The following is a 20,847-nucleotide window of genomic DNA, read 5'->3' as shown; positions in this document are numbered from 1 at the left end:
AGCTGCGAAAATACGGTGTAGAATCCGACAGTTTAGCCTGGTTCAAAGATTATCTGGCGTTTAGGAAGCAAATCACAGTTGTTAACGGAAATATGTCTGAACAACGTCTCGTTACATGTGGCGTTCCCCAGGGGAGTATCCTCGGACCGCTTCTGTTCGTGATAACTATCAATGACATTGTTGAAGTTGTACAACATTGTACTGTCTCTTTGTACGCTGATGACACTTGCCTTTACTACCCATCAAACAATCCCCATGACTTAGAAAAGTGTGTAAATCATGACTTAAGGGCGATAACGAACTGGCTGAGGTACAATGGACTGCTGCTAAACGAGAAAAAGTGTGAATACATGATTGTCACACCTATGCGGAAAAAACACCTCTTTAATAACGTTAAGGTTACGGTTAATGATTTTTGCGTACAACAAAAAAGCTCCTGTAAGTATTTAGGTGTGACCTTAAACGACACCCTGACGTGGAACAATCACATTGCCAATGTAAAGGCCAAACTCTCTTCTGCGTTGTACTGCTTCAAGAGAATAAGGCCATATATTCCGCAAGACACCGCCCTTATTTTATACAAAGGGTTAATTCAGCCCCATTTGGATTATTGTTCAATTGTGTGGAGGAACGCCAGTAAAAGTCTAGTAAATCAAATAAGTGTTTTGCAGAAGAGGGCTCTCCGCACCATTCTATTAGTAGATAATCGTTTCAGTAGCCGAGCCTTATATGAATTATCTGGCGTAGAAGCAATTATGAATCGCTGGGAAAAACACGCGGCAATATTTATCTTTAAACTATTACACAAGTTATTGCCATTTTTATCTGTAAAAAAGTAGTTATCAAAATAGATAAATATAATTTACGTAATTCACGTAATATTATACTTCCAAAACCCAGAACAAATTTCATGAAATTTGGATGCATTTATTCCAGTGTTAAAATATTCAATAGTCTCCCCGAAAATGTAAGAATACTAGGTAATTTGAAGGCTTTTGAAAGACAGAGTATGTGTTATAGTGTGGATTTCATAACTATGTTTGAGCTAATTTGTCTGAATTTACGTGAACTTGTTTGTGTCACCCTCTTTTGTAGCGTTTGTGTTAAGTGGGTATACCTTTATATTCCTCTTCTTCTTTTTTTTTGTTCTTGGTATCTAGTTTCTGCTATATTGTAATGTATTTCATTATGTTATGCTTGTTGTTTTCTATGTGTTTTTGTGTAATTGTTAATTTACTTTGATTGATTTGTTAACTGTTGTGTTGTTTTTGTTGTTGCTGTAACACTGTACTCACGGCCTCTCTGAAAAACAGCCTCATCTGGCTGATCGAGGGCATTTTATCCCGTGATTAAATAAAATAAAACAAACAAACAAACAAACAAACACCTGTGTTCCATGTTATATCCACAACAACCTTTTCCGAGATATTCCAGGACATCTATGATACATTCCTTTGCTAAACCTTGTATGTTGATAACACAAACTTAATGTTACGGTGATATCTCAACAGATCAAACCTTTGAGCGAGGGAGTGCTGCCTGCCCTGAGTTTCCGTGTGGATGTAATGGTTTCCGACCAAATTTCCCATACGATAGTGTCCTTGTTATCAATGTTATGACAGTCGTGTGCTGTTCTCAACTTTTGATAATCAGAAACTCTGGGAGTCTATAATATCATGCTTTCGTTCCAGTTATTGTTGCATTAACTAGAGAGCCCATAGTGTAACAGCAAGTGTGTACCATCGAGAGAATTGCAGATGTGCTGTTACATCTCAAAACAAGACGTTGTGGATTTAACACAGACACGGTGTCCAGTTGTATTCTCAACACTGGCGTTTGCAATATTTCGTAAATCGATGGGAATCAGTGTGTGATTCTCAGAGGCTTTATTGTTTGCACACGAATTAAAATGACTTAGTAAAAGAATAAAGACTTTTTTCTTTATGACAGGGCGTATTAAAGAAAAAATGCCCCCCCCCAAAAAAAAAAAAAACAACAACAACAACAAAAAAAAACAAAAAAAAAACCTAATACAAAAACAAAACTTCCAAGTTTCGTAAACAGGCCAAGAAGTAATTGTTTTCTGTCTATTAATGACTGCAGGTTTGTATGTGTTTAATCTGCGGAAGCCTCAAGGCACTTTCTGTACTCATCCTGCATCGCTGGGATGATTCCCTTCCGGAAGGCAACATCCAGGAGCTCGTCTGCATCTTTGATGTTTGGATATTGATGAAGCGCCCACTTTAGGTAAGTCTCGAACTCGTTCCAATCCACCGCGCCATCGTTGTCCATATCGATGGCCGAAAGCGCTTTCTTGGTGTCCAAGCAGCGGTAGCACGAGAAGTAGGGCGCCATGAAGCCGTTGTAGAAGGAGTCGAACTCGAGCATGTTGTCCCCCTTCTTCGCTTCCTTCAAGTCCCACTCGTCCCACGTCTCACGAATTTCTGCCATCAAGGATTGGGCATGTGGTGCCTTCAGCTTGAAGTTATCAATAGCATCTCGCATTTGGGCGTTCAACTTCCCGCCGGCTCGATCGAGTAGCAAGGCCAGCCCCACCATGCTCATGTATTCCTCCTTCCTGAACCATTACATAATGAAAGGAAAGAAATCATGATATGCTTAACTGTAACCACGTCCGAAAAACCAAGGTCAGTTATAGTTGCATTTCATTCAACAGCTATTCAAACCTTGCCAGATTCTGACGTATGTTAAAATCGTCTTCAAATGTCAAAATGAGGAAGAGGAAAATTTAATTCATATTGATACTTGATATCTTACAAAATACAGGGAAACCACAATACGCACATCCAAACTATGTCAAAGACCATAGTCAGTTGCCCTCTGGTGCAATATCTTTAGCAGTCACGTGAAAACGCAGAGATGTCTTCCAAGAGTGAATCTTGAACTTGAAAACTTGAAAATGAACTTCATAGTGTCATTGAAAAGACTTTTTAAACATAAAATAAAAGACAGTGAACGAATATTCCAACATAAAATACATAACATAACATGATAATTATAGATGAAAACTGGAAACTACAAAAGATCAGGGGTCTTGTTAGGGTAGATCCCAACAAAAGAAGAAGTTGTTTATGGTCACAACATACAACGCCATTACTCTGAAGTTCATGTGGTAAAACCTGACCTGAACAACAATCTCACCTGCCACTCCGAAGATCTTCAAGGATGAGCTCCTTCATCTTGTATGTCAGATCCAAGGTGAACTGTGGATCCTTTCCAAAGAGATCGACAAGTCGCTGTTGGATCATCTCCTTGCTGGCCATGGTAGTGATGCGAACGGGAGCCTTTTCACCGAAAAACTTTGCGAAGTCGAACTCCTCGGGATTGAGATCGAAGACGAAGTCTACAGCTCTCGCACCAAAGACTGGTTGTTTGATGTGGGGATCCATTCCCGTGGTGATCCTGGTCACATTAATGGCAGCCTGTCGCAGGTAGGTACAGTTGAATTTCTTCAATACCTTCTTGTTGCCGAGACGGATGAGGTTCAGAAGAGTTACGCAGGACGGAGCGTTACCCATGGATGCACCCTCAGCACAGACACTGGCCCAGATGCCATCAGCGCCGTCCATAAGAACCTGAAAGGCAATCAGTACACGGAATACCTTATTGAGTATACGGTCCACATCGGTTTCAATGAAAGAAGTCGCTTGCTACTTATACACGTGGACGATGTACCATGTCATATTTTGAATACTAGTGTACTACAACATTGAATTTTAATTACAGTACCTGTACAGTGTCCAAGGTCATGTCGTAGCTGCGGATCCCCAAAAGAAATGCAGCTTTATGGTTACATTCTACAAAACAATTATCCATCATTTGCTAACCTTTCCTGACCATAACCTTAAAAGTCTTTTCTCTTCTACACGACGTTACTGACAGCGATGCTATCGTATAGTCCACATATTCAATGGTTACCATCACTCTCAATACTGATCCTTAGCTGATGCAGATCATGTTACTGTAAAAAAAAAGTCTCATTATGAATACACTGTTAACTCACCTGTAGTGCTGTCATATCACAGAGGCCAAACTTCTCGTGGACGTGAGCGAGCAAGTGACCTTTCCAGTCATTGGCGTCCATGACCATCCGGATGTACTTGGCCCACATGCCGCACTCCTCCGGTACGGACTTTCCCCTTGGCTCCTCAAACATCATACCAAAGGGACGTCGATTTGGCGGAAGCCTGGCCAGGAAATTGGTGACCTTGAACACTCGGTCGCTGTCTTCGGGCATGACGTCGGGTAAGTCGCGGAAGCTGAACATTACCTTTGCCTTTGGGCTGAGATTGTCGAAACACCAGTCGTTCCATTTGCTGAGCAACTGACACATGTCATCTATGGAAAACTTGGTGAAATCGTAGACTGTATCACCAAGATCGACTTCAAAGATTACGCTGTAGAGGCCCGCTGGTTTCAGTTTCCTGATACCTACCGGGACATTCTTGAAGTCGGGTATCTTTCCCTTGGTACCTGTTGATCAAGACACGACATCAACGTGAGCACTCCTTCAAATGGGAAGCTTGTGTTATACATATCGCATTCAAGAGTTGATACATGCAATCACATATGCCAATTTTAATAAGCGGTACAAAGAGTGATTCAGCACTTGTATACAAAACACCCCATGAGTAAAACTTGCAGAAAATAGGAGACACGCCCACACTGTCAATCACATTCCATGTGCCCCCCCCCCCCCCCAAGGCATACTAAGTACGCGTGTATGCATGGTTTGTTACCCCCTGGGCCCTGTTGCATAAAAAGATGAAACCAAACATACAAGTCCCCAAACCAAACATAAGCAGGCATCAGCCAATCACAACTGAGTATTCAGGGACCTGACCCTGTAAAGTTTTGTTTCTGGTATTGTATGTGACCGTGTCTCCCTTCGATGAAAGTTTCACCAAGGAAATTTTGTAGATTCTGGAAACAGGGTCTCTGTCTTAAAGATTGGCCAGTTTAATATTTCGAAACCCCCATCGTTCACAATGTCAAAGATACGAATGCCTTACCTCCCTTCCCATTTTATTTTTTGAGATCTTTAACATCGACCAATTAACCCATTTCAGCTGATCACTGAAAAAATAGTCGTGTTTACGCCTGGTGGCTTGACAAGGTATATCAACATTGTGTTAAGGCTGTCTTTATCTCAGTCGTTTTAATGCCAGATCAGTGCATTGGTCCTTGTTCTCTCTCTTCTTTAAGGCGTACAGAGATTAAAATCGATAGATTTGTATCTTTAAATCTTATGTATTGAGAAGGATTTACTCTTTAAAGCGATGTTTCTGATGTTTTAATGGTAATGATGTACGTACTTTCTGTGATTTCTGAGAAAGCCCAGAGGCCCGCTGGATCCTCCCCTTTTTCCTTCAGCTGCATGATGAAGACATCATCCACGCGGGTCATGTGGGAGAAGGAGGCCACGATGGTGTGCTTGAAGCCGCACTTCTTCACCTCGTTGTAAATCTTCCACTTGTTTTCCAGGGTGTGGCCCCTCAGTTGCCCAACCGTGCTCTCCCGGATCGAATTGTCCAGCACGAAGATGTCCAGGTCACGTAGAGTCTGGTACTTCTCCACTGCTCTTCGAGCATCGTTCTCGTAGCGCTCAACAAGCGTGTGCTTGTTGCCATCAATCTTTCGCTTCTTTCCGGGAGCCATTCTTTCAGGCAAATTGATCTAAAAAAGGAAAGTTATAAAAAAGGCAATAGGCCGTATGCATTCAACTAAACAATTCAGAAATTGCTCGAAGCACAAGCACAAGCTTTGTGAAGCAAATATCAAGCTCAAGCAATTGCTTAAATCCATGTGCGTTAAACCTTTAATTTGCTTGTGCTTGACTAAAAGAGACGTCACGTCTGCGCGAACACAGGAACATAGATGAGTTTGATAGGATATTTGGTAGGGCGTGTGTGTGCAGAAACATTTCCTGACAAAGTAGAAGAGGTATAATTATGACACTCGTAAATGCTCACACAAATGTACACACATGCACACCTATACACACACGTACTGGCTGATTCCAATCACTTTCCCAACTGCTGCTGATAGTACAGCCCGGATCTACCAGGTCGAGAGAGGTCTCCTTTCTCTCCACAGACGTCAAACATCCTACCCGATTCATACAACTCTTGCACAATTTTGGCCTTTTTTTAATGAATATGAAAATGATACTCGAAAGCGAATATCCAAGTTAAGCAAAAGCTCAAGCTCGTTTTAAAGAGCTTGGAAATCGTATGTAATTTCTAGCAAGAACAAGCAAAGGTCCGTTTTATGCATACGTTTTTAAGAAAATGTTTCGTCTCTGAGCAATTGTTTGCGGGCATCAAGCAATATTGCTTGTGCTTGTTAGCAATTGTAGCAAAGGCATTTGCTCGAAAGCAGTCGCTTGTTTTTATGCATACGAATTCAAGCAAAAGGTTAGCACAAGCAATTGCCAGGTTTATGCATACGGTGCATGAAGTCAACATCTGCAAAGCCCACACAAGTCCTCCCATCTCAACCCCGCAAATGGAAAATAGATTGTGCTGCGAACAAGAGGAACTCGCATGTGGAGCCTATAGCCATACCCGAAACATCGGCCTGAAGTAAGTCTCAATTCGCTCATTTTGTTTTGCATTACTCTGAAAGTAGAAGTGATGCACGGGATACATAATTTACCTCTGACAAAACATAGTTTGAACATTATTGATGAATACATTGCTACCTGCACGACATATTTTCCAACAATTTTCATTGTGTTTGAATAAAACCATATCAAGAATAATGATTTATAGGGGAAAGGGTGCATCAGTTGTTGAATTATCATCCAAAACAATTTTATTACATTTTTTTTTGTTAAAAAATGAAAGAATCGAGAGGTGATGCATTTTAAACTCATGTAATTGGATGTATGATTTGCACCAATTGATAATGTCATCTTTTATAAAAAAAAACATCTTTAACATTGAAAATATGTAGAAAAAAATCCTTTGAGGTCCGATTTCAATAAAACCTTGTCTGATTACACTAGGCGTTTTCACATCAGCCCGATGAAAATCAAAGCTCGAGATATTTTTCGCGATCGCAAATTAGCGTGCTATTTCATTTCCTATTCACATCAGCCCGAACATTAGGCGTTTTCACATCAGCCCGATAAAAATCCAAGCTCGAGATATTTTCCTATTTCCCAAGTCAGAAAACAGCGCGCTATTTCGAAACATCGGGCTGATGTGAAAACGCCTATTATCAAATAGCGCGCTAGTTCGCATTAATTATCCTGCTATTTCGGAAATTTCCCGACTTGGACTCGAGAAATTTTCTCGATCAATTAGCGCGCTAATTTGTATTCACATTATCAAATAGCGCGCTATTTCGTGATCAGGTTAATTTCCCAACTCAGAAAATAGCGCGCTATTTCGAAACATCGGGCTGATGTGAAAACGCCTACTGTGTAAGTAAATTGAGAAAAATATAATTGTGAAACCTTGGGGTATCAAATACATGATTGTACGTTGTAATGAAAATTTACTGACTGAAGTGATAAAGACAATATAACATTACGCAATACAAAATGGAACTTCACCGGAATGTTCAAAAGTTTGTCTTGGTATAAACACAAGGTCTGTATACATGCGATGTGATTGATGTGAAAACGCCTATTGTAACGCTTTGAACCAAAACATGCGTTTGCATGAATTACGAAGAGTTGTCTCTCCTTTTCTAACACCTCCCTGGTTAAACCAAGGAGGTTCAAGAGAGAGATAGAGTAACGACAGTGTTATTCATTTTGATCCCATGTTCGAAGCCGCCGCTCAAAAATATTTGAAGCATGTGCCAAACAGGATCTGCCGCGCAGATACGAAGACAACTGACTGGTGTCTCAATAGGCGTTTTCACATCAGCCCGATGTTTCGAAATAGCGCGCTATTTTCTGACTTAGGAAATTAAAAAAACATCTCGAGCTTGGATTTTTATCGGGCTGATGTGAAAACGCCTTATGCATACTCATCAGCCACTTTCAAAGGAAGATATGTCTTTGTGATAGTAATTACTTTTCGCTATCCCTTCTTATAGAAGGTAGGTGGTACAGACACGAGGATGCGCGAATAGAAATTGAGCAAAAAATGCTGAAATAAAGATGAATATTACTCGACTGGGCATATACCCGGGCGCTAATCTGATATATCAATCAATAAAGAATTATACTTGAAGATTATTCCATATTAGTTTCATTCGTGGAAATTAAGCGGAACAAAGATAAAACCAGCTTTCCAGGATGGTACAGTTTTAAACATTTTCACATAATACAGCTCTGATTTATACTTTTACCTACATTTATGGACGGAATCGACTTTTATTTTACATGCTTTATCAATAAGTAAAATTTCATTTCATTTAATAAATGACTAAACAAAATATGGCTAACATTATGATAACGTTCAAAATTAATCTTCAGATTGCTCTGCAAGACGGCGGCCTCGAACATCGATAATCAAAGGCACAAGTGCACCTGTGGAATTCTTCATCAATAGAAATCTGACAACTGCAATTTGAATAATTACACCCAGTTGTAACTCCATGTATAAAACCTCCTTGGTTAAACTAAGGTCATAATGCGAAAAATATGATGGGGCGGGCCTGCGCAATATCCTTCTTCTTGTCCGAGTTTTAAAAAAAGAACTTTCCCCTTCCCTTTGTTACTGTCCCTTACATTGATCTAAACACGTAATAGTGTTTTAGTTCTGGGTTTTATACACAGATAACACTGAAGATGCTATCGAGGAAAATTAAGACTATGATTACGTTACTCAAAACCGGAGAAGATTGTAATCTGTAATCATCAGCAGCTTCTTTTTTGGGATTGAAGTTCACGCTTTTTTTATATCCAAGTGATGTTTTATTTGGTACTAAACATATAACATTCTTGACCTAATCACATCTGAGAAATACATGACAATAGGCGTTTTCACATCAGCCCGATGAAAATTCAAGCTCGAGATATTTTTCGCGATTGCGATTTCTTATTCCCATGAGCCCGTAGAGAATTAGCCCGAAATTTTTTTCGAGCTAATTCGACAGCTGAGTGGTGTGCAAACATCATTAGTGATGTGTGTGCCCGCTCAAAAATTCATCATGACTTGTGTGCAGTTTGCCTCGATCGATCGGCTCACACATGCTAGGCATGATGGAATGCATCGCGCCAATTTCTCAAGTCGTTTTCACAATAGGCGTTTTCACATCAGCCCGATGTTTCGAAATAGCGCGCTATTTTCTGACTTGGGAAATTGGAAAATATCTCGAGCTTGGATTTTTATCGGGCTGATGTGAAAACGCCTATTAGGCGTTTTCACATCAGCCCGATGTTTCAAAATAGCGCGCTATTTGCTGACTTTGGAAATTGGAAAATATCTCGAGCTTGGATTTTTATCGGGCTGATGTGAAAACGCCTATTATCATTAGGCGTTTTCACATCAGCTCGATAAAAATCCAAGCTCGAGATATTTTTCGCGATTGCAAATTAGCGCGCTATTTCATTTCCTATTCACATCAGCCCGAACATTATCAAATACCGCGCTATTATAGTTCCCATTAATTATCCTGCTATTTCGGAAATTTTCCGAGTTGGACTCAAGAAATTTTCTCGATCAATTAGCGCGCTAATTTGTATTCACATTATCAAATAGCACGCTATTTCGTGATCGGGTTAATTTCCCAAGTCCGAAAATAGCGCGCTATTTCGAAACATTGGGCTAATATGGAAACGCCTAAATAGCGCGCTACTATCCTTCAGAAAAGAAATTTTCTCGATCAATTAGCGCGCTAATTTGTGTTCACATTATCAAATAGCGCGCTATTTCGCTATCGGGATAATTTCCCAGGTCAGAAAATAGCGCGCTATTTCGAAACATCAGGCTGATGTGAAAACGCCTAATGAATACATTTTGTTCGGCTTCTTAATTATACATTCACATTTTTCTCTTGATGGACGTTGTCTGTGTGGGTTCATAATGGAAAGGAATGTTTCCTGACCTATTTTCAATGCTGACATGGCCTGAACTCTGAAGGTTGCTAACGACATACCGTATGCTAAGCACATTATACTAGTACACAATCTAACTTATCGAAATCTATGCAATATCATCAGAAAAAAACAAACAAACAGCAAACAGTGTGAATAATTAAAGCTTAATAATACCGTTCAGTGGTTCTCATTTCCGGTTATGTACATTGATCTTTCCTTGTCTCTTTGCAATATAACGCTCTTCACGGTATGATTTTAATATCAAAGTCTTAGAAAAGAACAAGCAGGACACGTATAGTACTGTTACATCTGCTTGAATTTATACATTTTTTCCTTTAAGTAAAATGTCGTTTACCAGTGATTCGTTTGTATCAATCTCTAAAATTCCAGTTAATACTGTCTTCACATTCAAGATTGTTTATATTCGTCAGAAAAAAAAGATGTTACTTCCCTCCAGAATATTTGTGATACCTTACAGTTCCACGTAATGTGTTCAACCGTTTCACTCTCAAAACATGGGGAAAAGATCATAAACTAACTCTTTTACGACTTCCTGAAATTCTGCACTAACTAATAAAACCTGCATTACATTTCTATTCTTTTTAAGTTCACGCTTGACAGCCATAGATACACACGCACACGCACACGCACACCCACTCACACACACACACACGCACAACTTATTACGTGTACCTACATGTAGGTGTCTATTTAGTCTGTAATTCGGATACCATTCTTCTGACGGGATGAATGATTAATAGTTTTCACATAGACTCTTTTTCCTCAAGCTTGTTTTCTTCACCAAATTAATATTACAGATGTCCAGATGCCATCGATACAGCTTCATCATTCAGAGGTGCCTACTTTGAAGTAGCCATTGTGCAAAGTCGATCGCATAAAAATTAAAAAAAAAAAGATAAAAAAAATCCCTGTCATTCTTTTCAAGCGACGACAACGCAGATCTGCGAAAAGTAAAGACATCTCCGGACCATTCTGAGTGTTGTTTAGCCAGACACATTAAACACGGAAGGAAAAAAAAAGGTGTGTGTGCATTAAATCTATTTACTCTGCTGTCTAGTGTCTTTAAAATAGCGGGTAGCCTCTCTTCCCCCCCCCCCCCCCCAATCACTTCACAAGAAATCCCTGCAGATATAGTACGGTTCTGAAGCTCGTTCGCGGTCATGAATCGAATGATTAGGTTGTCTAACCCAGTTTTAGCTGAATAGTTCGATTATCCCTTCACAGAATGCTGTGGTTGGGATGTCGTTGTAAACTTTCTTTTGGTACCACACACAATTAAGGTTGACCCAGTGCGCCTGACCTCAAAGCCTTTGTTAGCAAAGTGGCGTGCTAACACATTGAATTTTCTATTAATTCTGGAAAGTTAGCACTATCCATCTTGCTGAATTATACTTTATCCTTGACCTCAACTCAACGATCTTGTATTGCCACTCTTTGTCCGTATTATCATGGACCTAGCAAAGGTCCATGGTATTATGAGGCGAGGTTATATGATCTTTAATTTGATATCACTGCAGTTACGCAGTCAGTGAGCACGACGCGGCTGGTAGTTGAGTGTGCCGTGTGCAAAATTCGCTTCTGCGCATGATCATATCCGAGAAACGTGGCCCAGAACCGTTGTTTCCCCGAGGACGCCGCGGCGAAACAACGGTCCTGGGCCAAAAAATAACCGCTGACACTATGGGGCATGAGGCTGCGTTCACATAGAAGTATACTTTTCGGGTATTCGGGCTCGTTTTTCGAGGGCACGCGAATAGCTTGAATCGAACGATAGGATTTCCTCACACCGGTTCACATAGGAGGGCACTATTCGAAAGCACGAATAGCTGCGAAAAGTATAGCAAAGTGGGAATCGAGCTTGTTCGATTTTCTTGCAGCGTATACCGTCTCTCGTTTATGAAATAATGACAATTTTAGTCTGGATTTGCCCTTTAGCAAAAATAAGCGTGTAGATTGACATTCTGATGCAGTTTAGAAATTGTTAATAAGATTTGCTGGGATGTAGGAGGAAGAAATCCTCACTGCATGGGATGGTGAGTTGACGGTGCGGGTGATGGTGTATTCGGTGCCCGAATAGCGAATAGCGAATAGCGAATATCGAATACCGAATACCGAATAATTCTATGTGAACGCAGCCTTAGGCTGCGTTCACATAGAAGTATACTATTTGGGTATATTCGGGCTCGTTTTTCGAGGGCACGCGAATAGCTTGAATCGAACGATAGGATTTCCTCACACCGGTTCACATAGGAGGGCATTATTGGAAAGTAGTCGCTATTCGAGCACCGAATACACCATCACCCGCACCGTCAACTCACCATCCCATGTAGTGAGGATTCTATTACATAACACTTCGTACAAGCTTTCAGAGGGTTAGCATATTCCTGCGTGCTTTGGCAGAGAGATCACACCAAGGAAATTCAAAGTCTTTTGTTATGATAATGAGTTTGGCACCCCAGTCCCTATAAATAGCAGGTATTCCCACTATTCTACATCTTTTCTTCGTGTGTTCGGCAGAGAGTTAGCTTGCACAGTGCGACTGTGCGTTATAAGCTTCGCTTACTGATCTTTTTCGACGTGTGACAAACCTGAGTGATCCAGAAGACAACGGTTCACAGCCGCCGGTAACGGGGCTGTATATCAGGTAGAGCTGCGGTCTAATCTTTCGGCGCAGAAGAGTGAGATTCAACGTTTATCGGCCCAATTATCTCGCTTTATGGATGGACAGATGTCTGTCTCCAAAACCTCTGAGCCAGCCCGCCATGCGCTGCATGCGGGAGCACTTCAGACTGGCTCCTTCGCGGTGTGACCGCGAAGTTGATTTACTGAGCACTTTGTGGAGTCAATCAGCCAGAATTCTGCAACCACTCACCTGCTCAGCTCCGACCCGAAGGCGGAGTTCGAGAGCTTAGTGCAGGAAGCACAGCCCGTGGGAGGCAGTGCAAACGCCGCTTCGGCGACCAGCTCATAGAGCTGGAAGCAAACAATTTGTATGAAGGCCCTGAGGAATTCGGCCTCGCAGTTTCTGATGGATTGACCGCTCAGCTGACAAGGCGGTCACATTGCCCCCGTAAAAGGAGAGCGTGGAAAAAAGAATCCATACACTACAGGGCTCACACGGGTAAATAATTCCCCATAGAGACGTGTGTTAAAATTCAAATTTCAAAAAATTCTGTAAGATAGCTGGGAGAAATGAGGTGTTTCATCTTCACTAACCTGAATAAGTGAGATATTACCTTTCATCCATCAGATTGCCAGGGTGGGTTGTTCTGCTCTAATTCTGTCCAGGGGTCCGCAAAGCCAGACTACGAGTTCTTGTCACTCAAAAAATCACCTATTTTCCGTACACGTACCCAATGAAATATAGTCCCCTCAAATTCCATCAGAAAAGCTTTCATCTTCCAACCTAAATGCAGTTTGTAGAGGAATTCATACTCAATATCTACAGCTATTCAGTTTTTTGCCAAACTACATCATTGATTTTTAATTAATTTTTTTCTTCATTTATTTTGGTATCTTTGGTACGAATTTGTGAAGGGGTCTGGGACAGTCCATTTTATTTACAGGTGTGAGCCCTACAGTACATGACGCCCTCGACGCTCCCTTTCGGTGTGTGCACCGAGAGTCGAGGAGCAAACACCTCGATCCCCGGGAAAACCGTCCAGCTGACAGAAGTGCAAAAGACGGTGATTCAGTGAATGTTCCCTTTAGCACTTAGTAAATGCTAAAATCACCCGGGAGCTGCAGACAGCAGCTATAGGGAGCAACGGTCAGTCCATTCAGCCCCCGTTGCTTGACTGGCGGTCAACGGAGTTACTCTGTGCGGTAAAATCCTCGTATGAGATGAACATGAGACCCGAGAGGAGCTCAAACTTGCTTTCAATCAGAAGTACAGGGGCATAATAATTTATGCAGTAGATCGATCTCCATAGGGAAAACGCTATTTGAGAAAGACTTGCAAACAACATGAAAAATGCTGGCGAGTCGCCCCTCGTGCGTGGGCCAAAAAGTCACCTTCTTCGACCGACCGCGTCGTCGGTCGTTCGGTAGCACGCGGATAGAACATACCGTCATATTTTCCAGCAACGCACCATCTAAGGTAGAAAAACTAGTAAGTCCCCGTTTACATGCGGGACGACTCAGATTTTTCAAAGAGACGTGGTCTCTCATTATTTCTGATCCCTGGATTTCAGACACTACATGTATTTGCTGTTACAAGATCTTATTTGACGGTTATCCCAACAAAAATTATTCCTCGTCAATTACTACTGTCGGAGGAGGAAAATGCGGCAATTAATTTGGAATTTCTTTCGTTGCTAACCAGAAAGGGGCAACATCAGAAATTTCCCCAGGGGAAGTTTCATTTCTGTCCACTATATTCACAGTTCCAAAGAAAACCGAGGATCTCAGATCCTTCATTGATTTGAAAAATCTGAACTCGTTCGTTCAGTATGAGCATTTCAAGATGGAAATTTTTCGAAATGTTAAAGAAATCCTAATCAATGCAATCCGACTACTTAACGTCACTGGATCTCAAGGATGCATATTTTTCCATTCCTATTCATGAAGATTATCAAAGTATTTGTTCTACATGGAATGGTCGTTTTTATTGTCTTACTTGCTTACCCTCTGGGTTAAGTTCAGCGCCAAGGGTATTTACTAAAGGAATGAAACCCGTTATTGCTTCTCTTAGAAGCAGAGGCATGAGAATAATGATTTATTTGGACGATATTTTAATTGTTTGCCCGCTCTAAAGAGGAGAGTATTGCTAACACGAACTGTGTTTTGGATTTACCGGCATCATTAGGATTGTCATTAATTTTGGGAAGTCACAACATCTCCGACCTACTTAGGCTTTAATTTGGTGGCGAGCCATCTAGACAAAAAAAAAATGACAAGATAAGGAATCTTGGGCATCCTATTTTGTCGTCTCTCTCGACAAAAATTCGAGATTTAGCAAAGTTCATTGGTTTCTTTCTTCTCCATTTGACCCCGTACCGGCGGGTCGTTGGCATTATCGTGTTCTAGAGTCGTGCAGAACCAAAGCAGTGCAAGAATCAGGTGGTAATTTTGATGCATCTCTTTAATTCAATAAACAATAATGCCATTGAAGAAATTCGTTGGTGGCTTCCCTTGCCATGCAAGAAATTTGGGTCCTGCATCGACATTCCTGTCATCCATTGACAATATTCGTACAGATGCCAGCACCTCAAGATGGGGTACACTCTGTGTAAATGATAATTCCTTTGCTCAAGGTGTCTGGTCTCGAGAGGAAGCTAATCTGCATATCAATGCGCTATAATTACTGGCTATTCATCGAGGCCTTGCCTCCCTGTGCAACACCTCCCATAAGCAACACATTCATAGTAAGTCAGATAACAGTGCAGCTCTCAGTTACGTCAGGAAAATGAGTGGTAGTATTCCATTACTTAATAAGCTGTCATATGACATTTGGGCGTGGTCGCTGGGTCGCTACTCTTGGCTATCTGTTTCTCACTTGGCTGGTGTTGCTCATATAGAAGCAGATAATTAATCTATCTCGGAGAGATATGAAGAATTAAATTAGTCTTCGTCCTCATATATATTTTCGTTGCTCTTATCTATACCTTCCTTCAGACCCGAAATTGATCTTTTCGCATCCAGTGCCAATAGGAAATTGGTTACGTACTTGTCTTGGGAACAAGACCCCTAAGGCCATCGATGCCTTTTCAATATCATGGGAATTTTTACATCCCTACTTTGTTTTTCCTCCACTTTGTTTTTGCCTACTTTCCAGGGTCCTTCCCAAGTCCGCAGGGACAATATTAACTGCCAGAGAGCAGTCTCGATCACCCCTTTGTGGAGGACACAATCGTGGCTCCCGCTCACCCGCGATCCTGGCCGCCCCACCCCTCCTACCAGGGGAATGCCTGGTTCCCCTTCCCATTCCAATGCCCGAGCTGAGGTTACTCGCCTGACCCAGGGAGATATCTCCTCCCACCTCCCTGCCTGATCTATCTCAGCGAACGTTGGCGAGCATTAGGAATTTCAGAGCACACTTCCGAGCTCAGCGCAAATTCATGGCACAACACCAAAAAACATTATAACTCAGCTTGAAAGCAGTGGATTAGTTGATGCCGCAAACAATCGTTTGAGCCATTTAGTTCATCTATCACCAATATCGTAATGTCTGTCTGACCAGCATGTGTTAGGGGAAAATACAGTTAAGGTAGATTCGTATCGATCAGCCTTGTCATCTGTGCTGCCCTCTTCTGACGGGTTTTCCGTGGGAAATCACCCGTTTGTAGTACCTGTGTTGAAAGGTAGAACCTCCCAAACCACGGTACACCACCACATTTCTTAAGTTTCTCAATTATGTTCATTAGGTAATAATGCAAGACTGTTACTTCTAAGCGAGAATTTGATTGCCCTGGCGACTCTTGTTTCAACACAGAGATTGCAGACTCTGAGTTTTTTGGACATTACATAATGGCAATTCCTAATGACAGTACAGTCTTTCAAGGGGTTGAGTTATTGAAAACAACTACAGAAGAAGGGTATTGCCAACCAATCTATTAAATTGTCTTCTTTCTTCACAAACGAGAAGTTGTGTGTTTTATCAGTGCTCATGGAGTACTTAAGTCGAAAAGAACCCTTGCGTCAGGTTCACGGTGTGACTAAACTTTTTATTTCTACTAGAAAACCTCACAAAGAAGTAATCACTTCTATCCTATCTAGGTGGTAAAAGGGCACATTGAATAAGCAGGCATAAATACATCGGTTTTCTGCTCACATTTACCGCAGTGCCTCGAGTACTACAGCTTTTAGTCAAGGCGTCACCATTGAGGAGTTGCCAATGCCAAAACCTTTCGAGATTTTTATTTTAAGCCAGTTCAAGAAGCAAAATTCGCTTCAACCATTCTCAGCTCATCTTCACAAGTTATAAGGAAGATGGGGGACACGATACGTATGTAACTCACAGAAGCTGTCAAAACTATGCTGTTCTTTCCTCCTCGTGATCATGTGTTCATACGGAACATACACCTTGTCATGGTACTACTCAGATTGCTCACGAATAAAATTTGACCTATCATGAACGCCCATGTGCAGCAGTTTTTTTGTTTCATTTGCCTGAAACATATCTCAATTGACAGTTTCTGCGTATTACTTTGAAGATGCTAACCCTCTGAAAGATTGTACGAAGTGTTATGTAATAGAATTCCTAAATTATGCGAATAATATTATGAAGTATAATTAGAATTCTATTAATAACAATGAAGTACAAGATGAAGAGGGTCCCACCCAACGCGTTGCGGGTTCATAACATATTGTTTGATAACCCTCCCTCTCTCTTCTCGTCACAGAAACTGTCAACTCATTTGCCATACTACCTGCGGTCGCAACTTCCGTAACCAGGCTCATTACTTTACTGTCTGGCTTCATGCCTGTAAGATATATATGACTGATCCGGATGAATGATTGTTGATAAGTATTCTGTTCAATGTTAGTGGAGACTGACGTTGAGTGATCGTGTGAATGTTTGGATACTGCCTCGTATACTTTAAAAAGATGTAGAATAGTGGGAATACCTGCTATTTATAGGGACTGGGGGTGCCAAACTCATTATCATAACAAAAGACTTTGAATTTCCTTGGTGTGATCTCTCTGCCAAAGCACGCAGGAATATGCTAACCCTCTTCATCTTGTACTTCATTGTTATTAATAGAATTCTAATTATACTTCATAATATTATTCGCATAATTTAGGAATTTCTTCCTCCTACATCGCAGCAAATCTTATTAACAATTTCTAAACTGCATCAGAATGTCAGTCTACATGCTTATTTTTGCTAACGGGCAAATCCAGACCAAAATTGTCATTATTTCGTTAACGAGAGACGGTATACGCTGCAAGAAAATCGAACAAGCTCGATTCCCACTTTGCTATACTTTTCGCAGGTATTCGGTACTTTCGAATAGTGCCCTCTTATGTGAACCGGTGTGAGGAAATCCTATCGTTCGATTCAAGCTATTCGCGTGCCCTCGAAAACCGAGCCCAAATACCCGAATAGTATACTTCTATGTGAACGCGGCCTAAGCGCAGACTATCGTGAAGCATGTCCATTCAAAATCATTACACCATTAAAAATGGTATGTAGGCGTCACAACCGACCATTGAATTAAATGCACACCTTATAAAGCCCTGCTGCAGCAGTTTTCATGAAATTGCAGATGGCTATCAGTAATGTCAAAATTTGTCATTTATGAGGGTTCTGCAGAACGTAACTATGGAAAAGAGGAAAAATGAGGGACAAGCACGAGCGGCTTAAAAATAGTTTGCGTGTAAGATGGATTGTTCCAAGAGTGTGATTTTTGTGTAAATTTACTTGAATTAATTCGATCAATTTTTCCTTCCTTAAACCATAAAAAAAAACTCACAAGAGTCAAATTCCGTCTAATACAACATAGAAAATATAACATATTAGATCTTGTCTAGTCTAAGTAAAACAGTTTAAGCAGCTTGTTCCTATTAAAATGATGGAACAGTTTTGGTTGAGATGGAGCTTCAGGTTTCCAACATTTTATATGTTTTTTTTTTTGAGATAAGAAATCTCTTATGAAACATGTGAAAGCGTAATTCTAAGAGGAAATTAGAGTTAATTTGATGAAAATTTGATGAAAATGCAGAAATAAAAACTGAACTGAACTGAACTGAACTGAAATTGGTTTTGAAATATCTGAGACATCCTAAATAAAGCGATCCTAACAAAAGATAGGTCAGGGACCCATCTTTTACTAGCATCGCTTTGTTTGCTTTAATTTTGGATGTCTCATCCATTTCTAAATCAATTTTCATCAAATTAATTTTGAGTACATCGTAGAATTGCATGCTCTTTAACTTTTTTTAAAAGTGGTTTCTAAGTAACAAACTAGTCTATATCTCGCAAAATTTTAAAAGTTGAATCCTCACCACAGCAAAACTACATCATCCCTTTAAACTGTATCAAAACAAGGCATCAAGTGTAAAGTGCAAGAGTATACTCAAAATCATTAAAAAAACTTTCCACACAGACACAGTAGATGGTCAAAGACGATAGACCAGTTCGTAATTCCACTCTGCGCATAAGCAGAAAAGGGTCATTTGTAGCAACAGACATGTTGTTGGTTTGCTAATTCACTGAGATAAGCATGTGTGATAATTTATGTAGGCCTAAGTAGTGCTTGTCAGCGCATCTACCTGACAGCAAGAACGGTATTTGGCAATATCAAAAGATACTGATCGTTGCTGCATTCAATACAAAACAATGAAATGAATGCATGCTAAAATGTCAACTGACGGACCATTCTGGTCACCTGGTGTAAACGCAAGTTCATTCTTTGTTCGAACAGAATTCCATAAACTGTTACGGTGGGCAAGCTTACAGCCACTTTGAGAACGAGTGAAGTGCCTAACCAACTGAGGAAAAAGAAAGGTCATTTGTACCAATGTGTACATGAGCTAATTACGCTCTGGCTTATTGAGAGACAATAATATTGGAGAGTTTCCTCAACCGTCTGTAAGAAGTCCTCCATGAGTATGCGTGCTCTTTTCGCTATATCTTTCAGAGGTTGCGAGGAACTTGATCAAATTTTGTAGTAATTTACGGCTTGTGCCTCCATGAAACAGAATTCGCGTTATTGACTTTCCTATCAATTGAAGGTCACAATCGGGAAAAGTGTTTGTCAGAGGCCACGGTGAAATGTTTGGGTAACATAAACGACTGGAGAACACACACACACACACGCATATGTCCCTCAGCTCAGAAACATGAAGTGTCGCCAAGGATACGAGTCTGCAAACTCCAAGCAGTTCTTATTCAGTCAAACTACACTCACAGATCATACATTTATGACTTTATACACTGAAATTTCGAAATTTGTCCTACCAGTTACACAGGACTTGCTTAGACGAAAGACAAAGTGAGTGCTTCACTCGACGACGACTTCCGTCCAGTAGAAGAGCGAGTATATGAACTGCACACCAGCAGGTCTGAGAAGGCAATGCGTACCCGCGGTTGGAGCCAGCGCTTTTACAAGCGTCCACCTACCTCTCCCCAGATGCTAGTAGGCGGGAACCCTCTGTTGAAGGTGGGAATATCACCATTCAGGGATCATCTCCAAAGCCCCAGGAATGGTACAAGCTATAAGCCAGTTCGGAGTAAGCTCTTGGGCACACTGGTTTCTTTCTTTCTCAGTCGGTTAGGGGCACAACACTCGCATACGCTTTACATAACAATATATGGGATTCATCAATCCTGTTCAAACAAAGAATGAACTTGTGTAGACCAGATGGCCAGAATGATCCGTCAAATAACACTTCGAAAAGCATCCATTTCATTACTTTGCACTGACTGTATTAACAATCTCTCTATTGATATTGCCAAATACCAATTTCTTTTTCTGTCAGGTGGATGTGCTGGCAAGCACCATTTGTAAGGATTGTATGAATAAATCATTCCATCACAATGCTATCTCAGTGAATTAAAAAACCAATGCGCCCGTTGGTATGAATAACCTTTTTCTGCTCATGCGCAAAGTGGAACTGCGAACTGGCATATTTCGTAGTTTGACTTATATATGAGCCAAAGAAATGTTAAAAAGTAATTTGCCATAACAGGCAAGTTGGTTCATAAAATCCATATAATATATATATATATATATATATATATATATATATATGTATATACATATATATAAATATATATATACACTCAGCAAAAAAAGTAAGTTCCCCCCTAACATTTTTGGATATATCTCAGAATGTATTTTACGGATGTTCATAATTCG

At 40.7% G+C, this 20,847-nt stretch overlaps 1 protein-coding gene across 1 annotated transcript; it reads right to left on the bottom strand.

Moving 5' to 3' along the window:
- Nucleotides 1-1,987: 1,987 nt before the first annotated feature.
- Nucleotides 1,988-20,055, bottom strand: LOC139717975 (uncharacterized). Its single transcript, XM_071629458.1, has 5 exons — nt 19,947-20,055; nt 5,337-5,697; nt 4,025-4,494; nt 3,163-3,596; nt 1,988-2,578 (listed from the first exon to the last, which is right to left on the bottom strand). Exons 2-5 carry the CDS (start codon nt 5,677-5,679, stop codon nt 2,116-2,118), a joined length of 1,710 nt encoding a protein of 569 aa, XP_071485559.1. The 5' UTR covers nt 5,680-5,697; nt 19,947-20,055; the 3' UTR covers nt 1,988-2,115.
- Between the last annotated feature and the right edge of the window lie 792 nt (nt 20,056-20,847).

The sequence above is a fragment of the Diadema antillarum genome, unplaced genomic scaffold, assembly GCF_040938485.1.
Source record: "Diadema antillarum isolate AM-2024a unplaced genomic scaffold, OU_Dant_1.0 scf00000086, whole genome shotgun sequence".
NCBI classification, from domain to species: Eukaryota; Metazoa; Echinodermata; class Echinoidea; order Diadematoida; family Diadematidae; genus Diadema; species Diadema antillarum.
The sequence above is the reverse complement of the archived record's forward strand: the minus strand, read 5'-3'. Positions and strand labels throughout refer to the sequence as shown.